General features: G+C 37.7%; 1 protein-coding gene across 1 annotated transcript in view; it reads right to left on the reverse strand.

Moving 5' to 3' along the window:
- Window positions 1–15,529, reverse strand: part of LOC110443884 (sodium/hydrogen exchanger 8-like) — a 42,131-nt gene that overhangs the window by 8,636 nt on the left and 17,966 nt on the right. The window contains exons 10-15 of the mRNA XM_021488328.1: window positions 8,869–8,985; window positions 8,306–8,388; window positions 4,898–5,009; window positions 3,128–3,270; window positions 2,371–2,448; window positions 1,646–1,792 (exon numbers count right to left, since the gene is read on the reverse strand). Coding sequence (XP_021344003.1) covers window positions 1,646–1,792; window positions 2,371–2,448; window positions 3,128–3,270; window positions 4,898–5,009; window positions 8,306–8,388; window positions 8,869–8,985 — 680 coding nt within the window. The remainder of the gene's footprint in view (window positions 1–1,645; window positions 1,793–2,370; window positions 2,449–3,127; window positions 3,271–4,897; window positions 5,010–8,305; window positions 8,389–8,868; window positions 8,986–15,529) is intronic.

A 15,529-nucleotide genomic window follows, 5' to 3' on the forward strand; every position in this document is an offset into this window, starting at 1 on the left:
CATTGTACCATCTTCATTAGTTCTGTGTCAGTTCAATCTTTTCTCTTCTTTTCTCTTATCTGTTTGATCGTGTCATGTTAACATATATAGTAAATGCACCTTGAGGTAACTTTTGATATAATCTTTATACTGCCGAGTATTAAAAACAACCTTCAAAGTGAGTTTGTCATTTCACATAATTACTAGTACAGTACTTAATGTAAAAGAAATAGAACCGATCATTGCAATATCAGAAAGATCTGTTTAGTTCTTCCTTTGGCCATTTTGTTTTTATGATCAGTCAGTCTCAAAACTAGAACACTGACAGGTCAGTAAGGGCCCCGTCTTGTGGCAATATATCCCCCATAATCATCAAGAAGTAATCTGCCCATATAGCTGAGCTTGACGTCTGACATTTGGATTTCAAAAAGAATCGAAGGAAGCAAAATATACATTTTACATGTACTATGATGTGAGTCTTGTTTCCTTCTACCTCCATATTTGCTGGGCTAACAGAAATGTAAATACCGGTGCAATACTCATTTGTTAGCTTTGATTTGTTTTATTTAACCTTACATACCTCCTCAATCAAGAGCCAGGGTCAAAGTCAGAGATCCACTTTGTCTTTGACCTTTGGACCCAAATGACCTTGACCATTAACCCAGCGACCCTGATCTTTGGTCAGTTGACTTATTCTTTAATTCCGACCAACTTTGCTTCATAATATGATAACAAAATGTTCATCAGTGAAAAATACAAAACTTGACCTTAAACCCGTAACCTGGACCTAAGGTCAGTTGTCTCTGTGTTAAGTTCTGAACAACATTGCTTCATAATGTCATAACAAAATGTTCATCAGGGAAAAGGTACAACATTTAACCTTCACCTTTGACCCAGTGACCTTGACCTTTGGTCAATTGACTCCTTGTTTAATTCTGAGCTACATTGCTTCCAAGTGTCATAGCGAAATGTTCACCAGTGAAAAGATACAAAATTTAACCTTGCCCTTTGACCCAATGACCTTGACCTTTGGTCAGTTGACTCTTTGTTTAAATCTGATCTACTTTGCTTCATCATGTCTTAACAAAATTTGCATCAGTGAAAAGATGCAAAATTTGACCTTGACCTTTCAATCTAATGACCTTGACCTTTGGCCAGTTGACTCTTTGTTTAAATCTGATCTACTTTGCTTCATCATGTCTTAACACAATTTGCATCAGTGAAAAGATGTAAAATTTGACCTTGACCTTTGAACCTAATGACCTTGACCTGTGACCTCGACTTTTTACCTCAATGTGTATTTTTGTGAACTGAACATCTTGACCAAGTTTCATGTACATTGGTCAATAAATACTAAAGTTATAAGCCAGAAACAAAATTTGTGGACGGACAGACAGACAGACAGAGTGATTTCTATAGGGCACCCGTATCTCCGATACGGGGCCCTAATAAAACATGCACAACTAGGGATCAAGGGGAACCGTACATATCAAATTTGATAAAAAAAAACTCTGGTACTTACTGAGAAATAATGACAACAAGAATTGTTTAAGGACAGACCACAGACGCAGGGTTATTTGAATAGCCCACCATCATCTGTTGGTGGGCTAAAAAAGATATGTATTTCAAACAAGAGTATTCCTGTATTTCTGATGATTTAACTTACCTGTTGTGTGAAGCGTCTTGTGAAGAAAGGCATCAGGTATTTAGCATCAAACCTGAGAAATCCCTTCAATTGAGGTTTGCTTGTAAAACTAACTTCGTATTCCTCCTCTGTTAACTCAGACAGAAGCTCTGAGTCGACAGCATCACCCTGGAAAGGGAAAAAACGGGGTAATAAATGGTTGCCGCAGGATTGGAAACAATGCTTAACATTTAATTATTTCAATGGTAGGAGACATGATAGCTAACTTGTATGATACCATACCGGGGTACAGAACTAATCGACGAGGTGTATTTCAGTTCTTGTGTAAATGATGTCCGATACATGTACTAGTACCAAACCTGTGATTGATATTTCGTCATTCCCTGGTCACACCTATTTCACAGCTGATGGTCATTTTTGAAATATATGTTTCTTGTATACAGTATAACACTCATTTTTACTGCATTTATATTTATTGTAAAACACTCACATTTAATTTTGTATAACACTCATATTTACTGTATAGCACTAATATTTACTGCATAACACTCATACACTTGTAATTACTGTAAGGTATATTTACTGCATAACACTCATACACTTGTATTTACTGTAATGTATATTTACTGCATAACACTCATACACTTGTAATTACTGTAATGTATATTTACTGCATAACACTCACCTGGTAATGATATAAGTAAATATGTACCATTTCCCAGGTAATGATATAAGTAAATACATACCATTTCCCTGGTTTTACTCAGTGAGACCTCCACAGCAGTCTTACTCTTCTTTTTCTTTGTTTTGTTTGCATTAAGTAGCTACAATACAATAACCAATCAGTCAATCACTTCATTTTTGTTAATTATCATTCAGGATTTGAATTAGTCAATGGAACAGTAAAAGATAAATGAATTCTCTTTTGCTTAAATATAAAATCAGTACTGAGACATACCTAAATTAACTTAGGATCAACCCAAAACATAATTCTGCTCCGAAAAAAACAAATGGTTTTCACTAATTTGCATTTGTCATTACATTTGTAATTCATAACTGTATCACTACCTGGTAATACACATTTCTTTGTCAGACAGAAAGGCATTCCATCAGTTATAACTAGTAACATCCTGATAAGATGTGTCGCACTGCTAGAAAACAAGTGAATTTTAGAAAGTTATGGGAGTTAGAAGGACCCTTTTACTGTGAAATCATTCATTTTCGTTGTTTTTTTAATTTCCTTAATTTCTTGGTTTATCTTCATCAATGAATTCTCAGGTCTACGAAGTAATAACAAGTTTGATATAGAGCAATTATCCGTAAGAGTGGGTACTTGTAATCCACAAATTCTTAACCCACGAATTATTCGGAATAGGTGTTTTGTCAGGAAACAACAAAATTTCGGCCCCCCAAAAAAAGCTGATTTTACTGTAATAATATAAATAATCCAAGAACAGTTGATGTAAAGTCAGGTATTTGGGAACACTTTCATGGTACACAAACCTTCATCATGGGCATAGTGGCGCCCCCTAGGAACATGACGGTGAAGAGGACAATAATCAGAGTAGATGTTACTAAAACGTAGCGCTTCTCGGGAGAAAATTCCAGGTGAAGGCTCAAGGCAAATGCAATGGCACCTCGTAACCCTGTCAACAGAATTTATACGAAAGTCAATACAAAACAGCACCTCGTAACCTTGTCAACAGAATTTATACGAAAGTCAATACACAATGGCACCTCGTAACGCTGTCAACAGAATTTATACGAAAGTCAATATACAATGGCACCTCGTAACCCTGTCAACTGAATTTATACGTAGGTCGATACACAATGGCACCTTGTACCCCTGTCAACATAATTTATACGTAGGTCGATACACAATGGCACCTCGTACCCCTGTCAACAGCATCTCGTAACCCTGTCAACAGAATTTATACGAAAGTCAATACACAATGGCACCTCGTAACCCTGTCAACAGAATGTATACGTAGGTCGATACGCAATGGCACCTCGTACCCCTGTCAACAGAATTTATACGTAGGTCGATACACAATGGCACCTCGTACCCCTGTCAACAGAATTTATACAAAAGTCGATACACAATGGCATCTCGTAACCATGTCAACAGAATTTATACGAACGTCAATACACAATGGCATCTCGTAACCTTGTCAACAGGATTTATACGAAAGTCAATACACAATGGCACCTCGTAACCCTGTCAACAGAATTTATACGAAAGTCAATACAAAACAGTATTTCCTAACCCTGTCAACAGAATTTATACGAAAGTCAATACACAATGGCACCTCGTAACCATGTCAACAGAATTTATACGAAAGTCGATACACAATGGCATCTCGTAACCTTGTCAACAGGATTTATACGAAAGTCAATACACAATGGTACCTTGATCATAACCCTGTCAACTGAATTTATATGTAGGTTGATACACAATGGCACCTCGTAACCATGTCAACAGAATTTATACGAAAGTCGATACACAATGGCATCTCGTAACCTTGTCAACAGGATTTATACGAAAGTCAATACACAATGGCACCTCGATAATAACCCTGTCAACTGAATTTATATGTAGGTCGATACACAATGGCACCTCGTAACCATGTCAACAGAATTTATACGAAAGTCGATACGCAATGGCACATCGTAACCCTGTCAACAGAATTTATTACGAAAGTCAATACAAAACAGCATCTCTTAACCATGTCAACAGAATTTATACGAAAGTCAATACACAATGGCACCTCGTAACCATGTCAACTGAATTTATACGTAGGTCGATACACAACAGCACTTCATAAATTCATCCTATCCTTGTCAGCAGTGTTCATATATATGTTTGTACTCATGATCATGCAATAGTTGAATACCATTTAGAATAGGAATCAGTCAATAGAATCTCATGTTTTATCCTTCTTTCTTGTTAAGATAGTTCAAACCTAGAACAAAATACTTTTTCCACCAATAAAAACATAGAAACCTAAATTTACTCTTGTAAATCATGTTTATCACCAATCTTATCAAAATTACTTCAAAGTAACACCAATTAAACCTAGATAACAGTTTTATCACCAGTAAATGTTCAGGTCAGTATGATGAGAGCAGCATATTGGTTACAGATTTTTACAAACAAATATGCAATTTACTGAATCTCAACAGAAAGTTTGCTTTTTGATGGCTTTATACAGGAAAGAAAGAAAATCGTTAACATTAGAAAAAGTGCTGAGGGTATTAAAAACACCAACTTACCACTAAACCACATGATAAACTGCATCTTTCGTGTTATCTTGTGTTCACGGAAGTAATTGAGCAGGAAGGACAAAGGAAATATATTTAAAGCTCGACCAAACAGAATCAAGACCTGAAATAAACAGAAAAAAATAATTATAAATGGACAGAAACACTGAATTTGTTCCACTCATTTTCTGTAGCTATCACTAACCTGTTTAATCTCATTTAATAGGAATTCAATTATACAAAAGGTAATGGACGCAGGCATTGAGGGCCTCTATATCCATATCTTATACCATTACAATGTACATATAATATTATCTGTCTCCATATCTTATACCATTACAATGTACATATCATATTATCTGTCTCTGCCAGCCATCTGTTTGTTACTAGCCTCTATATCCATATCTTATACCATTACAATGTACATATCATATTATCTGTCTCTGCCAGACATCTGTTTGTAACTAGCCTCTATATCCATATCTTATACCATTACAATGTACATATAATATTATCTGTCTCTTCCAGACATCTGTTTGTTACTAGCCTCTATATCCATATCTTATACCATTACAATGTACATATAATATTATCTGTCTCTGCCAGACATCTGTTTGTAACTAGCCTCTATATCCATATCTTATACCATTACAATGTACATATAATATTATCTGTCTCTGCCAGACATCTGTTTGTAACTAGCCTCTATATCCATATCTTATACCATTACAATGTACATATAATATTATCTGTCTCTGCCAGACATCTGTTTGTAACTAGCCTCTATATCCATATCTTATACCATTACAATGTACATATAATATTATCTGTCTCTGCCAGACATCTGTTTGTAACTAGCCTCTATATCCATATCTTATACCATTACAATGTACATATAATATTATCTGTCTCTGCCAGACATCTGTTTGTAACTAGCCTCTATATCCATATCTTATACCATTACAATGTACATATAATATTATCTGTCTCTGCCAGACATCTGTTTGTAACTAGCCTCTATATCCATATCTTATACCATTACAATGTACATATAATATTATCTGTCTCTGCCAGACATCTGTTTGTAACTAGCCTCTATATCCATATCTTATACCATTACAATGTACATATAATATTATCTGTCTCTGCCAGACATCTGTTTGTAACTAGCCTCTATATCCATATCTTATACCATTACAATGTACATATAATATTATCTGTCTCTGCCAGACATCTGTTTGTAACTAGCCTCTATATCCATATCTTATACCATTACAATGTACATATAATATTATCTGTCTCTGCCAGACATCTGTTTGTAACTAGCCTCTATATCCATATCTTATACCATTACAATGTACATATAATATTATCTGTCTCTGCCAGACATCTGTTTGTAACTAGCCTCTATATCCATATCTTATACCATTACAATGTACATATAATATTATCTGTCTCTGCCAGACATCTGTTTGTAACTAGCCTCTATATCCATATCTTATACCATTACAATGTACATATAATATTATCTGTCTCTGCCAGACATCTGTTTGTAACTAGCCTCTATATCCATATCTTATACCATTACAATGTACATATAATATTATCTGTCTCTGCCAGACATCTGTTTGTAACTAGCCTCTATATCCATATCTTATACCATTACAATGTACATATAATATTATCTGTCTCTGCCAGACATCTGTTTGTAACTAGCCTCTATATCCATATCTTATACCATTACAATGTACATATAATATTATCTGTCTCTGCCAGACATCTGTTTGTAACTAGCCTCTATATCCATATCTTATACCATTACAATGTACATATAATATTATCTGTCTCTGCCAGACATCTGTTTGTAACTAGCCTCTATATCCATATCTTATACCATTACAATGTACATATAATATTATCTGTCTCTGCCAGACATCTGTTTGTAACTAGCCTCTATATCCATATCTTATACCATTACAATGTACATATAATATTATCTGTCTCTGCCAGACATCTGTTTGTAACTAGCCTCTATATCCATATCTTATACCATTACAATGTACATATAATATTATCTGTCTCTGCCAGACATCTGTTTGTAACTAGCCTCTATATCCATATCTTATACCATTACAATGTACATATAATATTATCTGTCTCTGCCAGACATCTGTTTGTAACTAGCCTCTATATCCATATCTTATACCATTACAATGTACATATAATATTATCTGTCTCTGCCAGACATCTGTTTGTAACTAGCCTCTATATCCATATCTTATACCATTACAATGTACATATAATATTATCTGTCTCTGCCAGACATCTGTTTGTAACTAGCCTCTATATCCATATCTTATACCATTACAATGTACATATAATATTATCTGTCTCTGCCAGACATCTGTTTGTAACTAGCCTCTATATCCATATCTTATACCATTACAATGTACATATAATATTATCTGTCTCCTCCAGACATCTGTTTGTTACTAGCCTCTATATCCATATCTTAAACCATTACAATGTACATATAATATTATCTGTCTCTGCCAGACATCTGTTTGTTACTAGCCAAATGATTGTATTTGAGCTCTACGTTTTGCCAATGTTTGTCTAAATGGATTTCGAGGTGTCTTATAGTTGCTGAATTTATGCCATATTCAGGCAGACCGTTCCAAATACGGATAGTTCTGAAACCAAATGAGTATTTTCTAACATCTAGTCTAGGTTTTTTTCTTTAATTTCTGTGTGTGCCATCTCATTCTTGATCACATTTTATGGTTAAAAATTCCAGACGTTACTATTACATCGTAAAAGTCTACGGTATGTGAGGAATGGAAATCCTAATCTTTCAGACAACCACTGTATGGTAGGTCCTTTAGCCCAGGTATCAGTTTCTGTATCTCCTCTCAGTCTAGGGTATGTGAGGAATGGAAATCCTAATCTTTCAGACAACCACTGTATGGTAGGTCCTTTAGCCCAGGTATCAGTTTCTGTATCTCCTCTCAGTCTAGGGTATGTGAGGAATGGAAATCCTAATCTTTCAGACAACCACTGTATGGTAGGTCCTTTAGCCCAGGTATCAGTTTCTGTATCTCCTCTCAGTCTAGGGTATGTGAGGAATGGAAATCCTAATCTTTCAGACAACCACTGTATGGTAGGTCCTTTAGCCCAGGTATCAGTTTCCTTGCTCTACGCTGCACTTTCTCGATTGATTCTATGTCTTTATGGTGAGATTTCTTCACAACAAAAAAAGTCAACTTATCTAAGAAGAAATGTGCTACACTAGTTGTTACACATGATTTTACAAACAAAAGAAATCCTAGCTTCTTTATCTGATCTTCATTTGATTGGAGGTAGATATGGAAAAAATAATTATTCTGAGATTAAACAGACAATCCTGGAGACAACACTTACAATGCTCCATATCACAAAGGCAGGCTTCACTATGAGCTTGAAACTGAAAAATGCCAGACCCAGGTAGGCAAACACACAGGTTTCTGAAATTTTAAGAAATTTGTGATTAAAAACAACTGTAACAACTTTGCCTAGCTTAAGAGTTGCAGATTTTGTGATAGTTTTAATTTTACATTAAACATGTATTTCCCAATGACTTAAGTAGCAGACATCCAACATATATATGTACATGTTGTATTAACAAACTTTTAATGGGAAATTGAAAGTCAACAATGCCATGTATCTGTGATGGTTCTAAATGTCTGCTTTGACCTAGAATGTATCTGCCAAGAACGTGATGGCTGTGAATACTTGCTGTTACTCCCCTGCCATGAAAGCGATGGTTTTTAATATGTTATGACTTACCTGCCATGAAAGCGATGGTTTTAATATGTTATGACTTACCTGCCATGAAAGCAATGGTTTTTAATATGTTATGACTTACCTGCCATGAAAGCGATGGTTTTAATATGTTATGACTTACCTGCCATGAAAGCAATGGTTTTTAATATGTTATGACTTACCTGCCATGAAAGCGATGGTTCTGAACGTCTGCTGGGTGGTGATCTGTGTGACCGGGGACAGGTTGAGATGGGTATAGTGGGACATCACGATACCAGTACTAAGTATAGCCATGATGCCTGAAACAGCAAAGATACAGGAGTGTTGAGAATAAGATTCTTCAGTTTGGTATATGAATTTCGTTTCGTTTGTAGTGTAGTTCTTAAACTCGTGCTACAGGTGTAGTGTAGCACTTCGCACGTGCATTTAGTGTGTATTAGCATTCGGCGAGATCGTTCACAGCAGTACGGACGTGTATTTTACCTGTACACTGTATGACTAAAACAAAATGAACATTGACAAAGAGGGTAGCTCAATTGAGCCTACATGTACCAGGCAGGATTCTACGGTGACCCTTTCCACTGCTGATGCCCTGTCCCTTTTTAGCTCTAGGCTGGATATCGCACTGAGTTCTCACCGTTCCCTCATTTCGTCCGACATTGACAAAAACTTCAAAGTCAGGAAAAACTTTTGGCAGCGAATAAGTCAGACTTTAAATTTAAATTTGAAGGGAACCGTAAACAGTTTGTCTTTAACTCTGAGATAAGACTGGACATTTCCAAAGCTATTCAAGCTATTAAAGACGATAATAGCGAATTAGCAGAGTCGACGCTCACGATCTGTCTCGCTCATTTAGACGAGAGGAATAAGATTGTTAAGATAGCGGACCGTCATGGTTGGGACACGGTTGCTGAGTACGAAGATGACCCTATTTGTGACGACGCTGATGATTCTTCTAAGTTGCGTCAGGCTGAGGCCAGAGCACAGAGGAAACGGAAGGCAAAATCTGCTAGCCGTAATACGAATAAGCCGTATGAACGTCCAGGTCTTGGGCGGGGAAGCGGAGGCAACACGGGGAACGTCGATCTTTTTCGAGGCTTTCAAAGTACTGGAGAAATGGGAGAGTTCCCTTTCTACGCCCAAAGAGGAGCGGTTAACGGAAGTATGCCTGGAGCGCCCGGGGGTTTCCATCCCTCCTCAGCAGGACCGGTCAACAAACAAAACTCGACCTGTTTCTACTGCTACGGGGCCGGACACTGGGCCAGCAACTGCCCGAGGAGAGTCAGAACCACCCCAACCCACACCCAGAGTGTCCCCGCAATCAAACAATGAAGATCAGAAGATGGTAAGCTATCATTTGAATGAAGTCGTATCTGTAAAAAATACGTTTGTAAATCAAAATGGATTTGTTAAAGGCAGTCTCAAATCTTGTCTGAAGTTTTGGAAAACATGTCTAAAAGCTAGGGATTATGTCTGTAGTGTAGTTGAATATGGGTATTTAATTCCGTTTATTGTGGAACCTGAGTCGAAAATAATGAAAAATAATAAGTCGGCGCTTACGCATAGTACTTTTGTCAGTGACGCTATTTCTGAATTGCTCGCGAGCGGTGTAGTAGATGAGTGTGTGTCGCCTCCCTACGTAATTAACCCACTGTCGGTTTCTGTTAACAGTAAGGGCAAGAAAAGACTTACTTTAGATCTAAGATACGTCAATCAGTATGTAGCAAAACAAAAGTTTAAACTAGAGGGTAACAGAGAAGCACTAGAATACGTACAACAGGGTTTTTTCGGATTTAAATTTGATTTAAAGTCAGGATATCACCATACTGAAATGCATCCAGATCACATAGAGTTTTTGGGGTTTTCTTGGACAGTTGGAAATATTTACCGTTTGGCTTGTCTTCGGCGCCACATATTTTTACGAAAATGTTGAGGCCTCTAGTCAAAAAGTGGCGGTCGGAAGGTCACATGATGATCGTTTACCTTGACGACGGGTTAGGAGTTGCCCAGTCAATTTCTGCTGCGAAAACTTTATCTGATATGGTTCGTTCCTATTTGTTGCACCGAATCATGAGAAAAGCGTCTGGACGCCAGTACAGAAATTAGAGTGGCTAGGTTTCATATGGGACTTTGTAGGCGGTGTAATAGAAATAAGTGTCTGTAAAAGATCTGAGATTAAAAACTTGGCTAATGAGCTAATCGGTGAGACGAGCGCAGTATCCGCGCGTGCCGTAGCTGGTTTTACAGGTAAGGTCATATCCGTGTCGCTTAGCCTGGGACGCGTATGTAATTTTCATACGAGGGAGTTACACAAGTGTATATGTCACCGTACCTCTTGGGATTCGCCGATGTGCCTGTCAGATCAAGCTTTGCATGAGTTGCAATTTTGGGAGCTAAATGTCCTCAGTTTACCTCCGAGTATATTCAACCTTAACACACACGCAATTGACCACGATCTTCATATCTTTACTGACGCTAGCGCTATCGCGGGCGCAGGCTACTGTGTTGAGCTAAACGAGCACATCTCTCACGTCATGTGGAATAAAGATGAGTCCGGGCAAAGTTCTACTTGGCGAGAAATTAAAGCAGTAGAGCACACTTTATTAAGTTTTGGACAAATTTTGGCCAATAAATCGGTGTTACTTTGCACCGATAACCAGAATGTGCCCCGTATATTAGAGAGGGGAAGCATGTGTATTCACTTACACAGGATGGCAGTGAGCGTGTTCGAATTCCTCAAATCAAATAACGTGTCTTTGTATATACAATGGATTCCCAAGGGATCTTATGTTTTAGCTGATCAGTTTAGTAAGATCTTTGATTTTGACGATTGGGCAGTAGAAGAGAGTACATTTTTGTATTTTGATAGAATATGGGGCGAATACACCTGTGATCTTTTCGCAGATAACAACAACAAAAAAGTCACGTGTTTCTTTTCAAAGTACGCTTGCGTAGGTTCAGCTGGAGTAAATGCGTTTGATTTTGATTGGTCCAAATTTAACTGCCGGGCGGTTCCACCCATTTACCTTATCGCTAGAACTGTCAATCATTTCCTGAGGTGTAGATCGCACGGGACTTTGGTCGTGCCTCATTGGCCATCGGTGGCCTTTTGGCCTTTGTTGTCATTCAGGGGTGGTAAATCATTCAAGCCGTTTGTTATGGAATGTGCTTATTTTGTAAAAAAACGCCAGTTTTTTCCGTGCAGGTTCCCACTCTGAAAGTATTTTTGCAGAGAAAGTCTTCCATTCCAACGTGTGTGTTTTAAGAATAGATTGTCGTTAAAAAAAAAAAAAAAAAAAAAGTGTAGACATATTATCTGCGGCGTCGAGTACCCGTACAGTTTTATACATTCACATTACTATAGATTTTGTGTAACGTTAGGTTACTATAGTCAATGATTATCACTTCAGTGTAAAATTATTAAGTGTAGTAGGTGGTTATCATCTTTATGTACAGTTATGGTTGTATAAACCAGTGGTTATCCCTTCAGTGAAAATTTATTTAGTGTAATAGGTGGTTATCACCTGTATGTACCGTCATGGTTGTATAAACCAGTGGTTATCACTTCAGTGTAAATTTATTTAGTGTAATAGGTGGTTATCACCGTTGTGTTACACTGGCATTTTTTAGTTTTGTGTATTCGGTGGTTATCGGATTAATGTAACATTACAACTAGACAATTGTTAGCACATTTTGCAGTTTCATTAATTAGCGGAGTTATGAGGGTTTACTGGGTTAAGAATTTTTGAAAAGATATAGACAATCCACAACGTTAGTAAGCTAAGTTTCAGATNAGGTTGAGGATATGAAAGGCCATCCTTTGCTTTGTGAAGCAGCATCTAAATTGGAATCTGTGTTAAAGGCCAGCCATGCTTCTTCTACAGACAAGCAATACTGTTCGAATTTCGCTAAATTTAAAGATTGGTGTCGTATTACAGGCCTGGGATATCTGCCCTCTAGAAGTAGTACAGTAGCCGTATATTTGTCTTATTTGGTTCAACAGTCAGTCTCGGTATCTACCCTTAATTCACATTTCTATAGCATAAAGTGGCAACATGATTTCGCAGATTTGCCTAATCCATGTACAGACAAGTTTGTTTTAAAATCTTTAGAAGGAGCTAAACGTATTCTTTCTAAGCCTATTTTTAAAAAATCTCCCATTTCTGTGGAACATATAGAGTCCATTTTTAGAAAGTACGGAAACTCGGAAAACGTTAAGGATTTACGGTTATGCACTTTGTGCATTTTAGGATTTGCAGGGTTTTTCAGATTCAGTGAACTAGTCGATTTAAAAATGTCAAATTGCGTTTTGAAAAGTTCACACCTTGAAATTACACTTGTTCATAGCAAAACAGATGTCTATCGTCAAGGCAACGTTGTGGTGATTGCGAAAACAGGGAAGAAAACTTGTCCAGTTGCTTGTTTTGTGAAATACATTACAGCTGCCGGGTTAAGTTTTGGTGCAGATTCATACATTTTCAGAGCTGTTTCCTTTTGTAAATCTACAGGAACATATAAGTTATGTAGTCGAAATCAAGATCTTTCTTACACTAGAGTTAGAGAGATTTTTCTGGGCGCAATTTTGGAAATTGGACTAAAAAAGTCAGAATTTGGTCTACATAGCTTATGGGCTGGTGGCACCACTATAGCCGCTAACAATGGCATTTCAGAGAGATTATTTAAAGCACATGGCAGATGGGCCAGCGAGAAAGCAAAGGATGGTTATGTTTTGGATGATCTTGATCATAAAATTTCTGTTTCCGCTAATCGTGGCATTTAAAATTTTATTCCTTTGATGTTCGAAATATTGCTGTACACGAATCTCGCAGGCTATTAAATTGTAAAAACAATTGTTTGGTTTATATTATTATTGCTAAATAGATACGAAATGATTTATGTACGGATGAGGAACGAAGGAGAACATAAGAATAATTTAGTTTAAGTCTTTTTTTAACACAAACAGGACTTGTTAACTTATTTTGCAGGCTTTGAAGAAAATCTGGATCCTTTGTTAAGTAAAGAGTGTAAATGACCAATGTCTCGACTCTAAACCGCTGAAAGTATTAACTCACTAAGCCACAGTGTGCGGAATCAGTAAAGTCAGCAGTCAAAAATCATAGACATTTTGCTCAATTGCACTCTAATACTGCAGGCAGTCTGGACACCTGAGGAGGAAAGTTCCGATTAGATCCAAGGATATAGTAGCTAACTATCTAGAATACACTCAAATCAACTTTCATCATTTGAATTTGCATAAAAACTGTAATGACATTCCATAACGTGAAACTTGCATGACCAAGTGTAACAACAATCAACATTAAACTTTTAACTTTGAAGTATCAACTTTCAAGTTTAGATCCTGTCTTCTGCAAATGGAAATACTAATTAACCCCTAAATTAATATTTCGTTGACATAGATTAAGTACCTTTAAGAACAACACAAGTTATTTATTAATCAGAGGTTTGATATCTACCTGATAGATGGACGTCCCTCGGCCAGGACGTACGGCAGGTAAGTTATTAATCAGAGGTATGATATCTACCTGATAGATGGACGTCCCTCGGCAAGGACATACGGCAAGTTAGTTATTAATCAGAGGCATGATATCTACCTGATAGATGGACGTCCCTCGGCAAGGACGTCAGCAGGTAAGTTATTAATCAGAGGCATGATATCTACCTGATAGATGGACGTCCCTCGGCAAGGACATACGGCAGGTTAGTTATTAATCAGAGGCATGATATCTACCTGATAGATGGACGTCCCTCGGCAAGGACGTCAGCAGGTAAGTTATTAATCAGAGGCATGATATCTACCTGATAGATGGACGTCCCTCGGCAAGGACATACGGCAGGTTAGTTATTAATCAGAGGCATGATATCTACCTGATAGATGGACGTCCCTCGGCAAGGACGTCAGCAGGTAAGTTATTAATCAGAGGCATGATATCTACCTGATAGATGGACGTCCCTCGGCAAGGACATACGGCAGGTTAGTTATTAATCAGAGGCATGATATCTACCTGATAGATGGACGTCCCTCGGCAAGGACGTCAGCAGGTAAGTTATTAATCAGAGGCATGATATCTACCTGATAGATGGACGTCCCTCGGCAAGGACATACGGCAGGTTAGTTATTAATCAGAGGCATGATATCTACCTGATAGATGGACGTCCCTCGGCAAGGACGTCAGCAGGTAAGTTATTAATCAGAGGCATGATATCTACCTGATAGATGGACGTCCCTCGGCAAGGACATACGGCAGGTTAGTTATTAATCAGAGGCATGATATCTACCTGATAGATGGACGTCCCTCGGCAAGGACGTCAGCAGGTAAGTTATTAATCAGAGGCATGATATCTACCTGATAGATGGACGTCCCTCGGCAAGGACATACGGCAGGTTAGTTATTAATCAGAGGCATGATATCTACCTGATAGATGGACGTCCCTCGGCAAGGACGTCAGCAGGTAAGTTATTAATCAGAGGCATGATATCTACCTGATAGATGGACGTCCCTCGGCAAGGACATACGGCAGGTTAGTTATTAATCAGAGGCATGATATCTACCTGATAGATGGACGTCCCTCGGCAAGGACGTCAGCAGGTAAGTTATTAATCAGAGGCATGATATCTACCTGATAGATGGACGTCCCTCGGCCAGGACGTACGGCAGGTAAGTTATTAATTAGAGGTATGAAATCTACCTGATAGATGGATGCCCTCGGCAAGGACATACGGCAGGTAAGTTATTAATTAGAGGTATGATATCTACCTGATAGATGGACGTCCCTCGGCCAGGATGTACGGCAGGTAAGTTATTAATCAGAGGTATGAAATCT

This window comes from Mizuhopecten yessoensis, unplaced genomic scaffold (assembly GCF_002113885.1).
Source record: "Mizuhopecten yessoensis strain PY_sf001 unplaced genomic scaffold, ASM211388v2 scaffold1961, whole genome shotgun sequence".
Classification (NCBI taxonomy): Eukaryota; Metazoa; Mollusca; class Bivalvia; order Pectinida; family Pectinidae; genus Mizuhopecten; species Mizuhopecten yessoensis.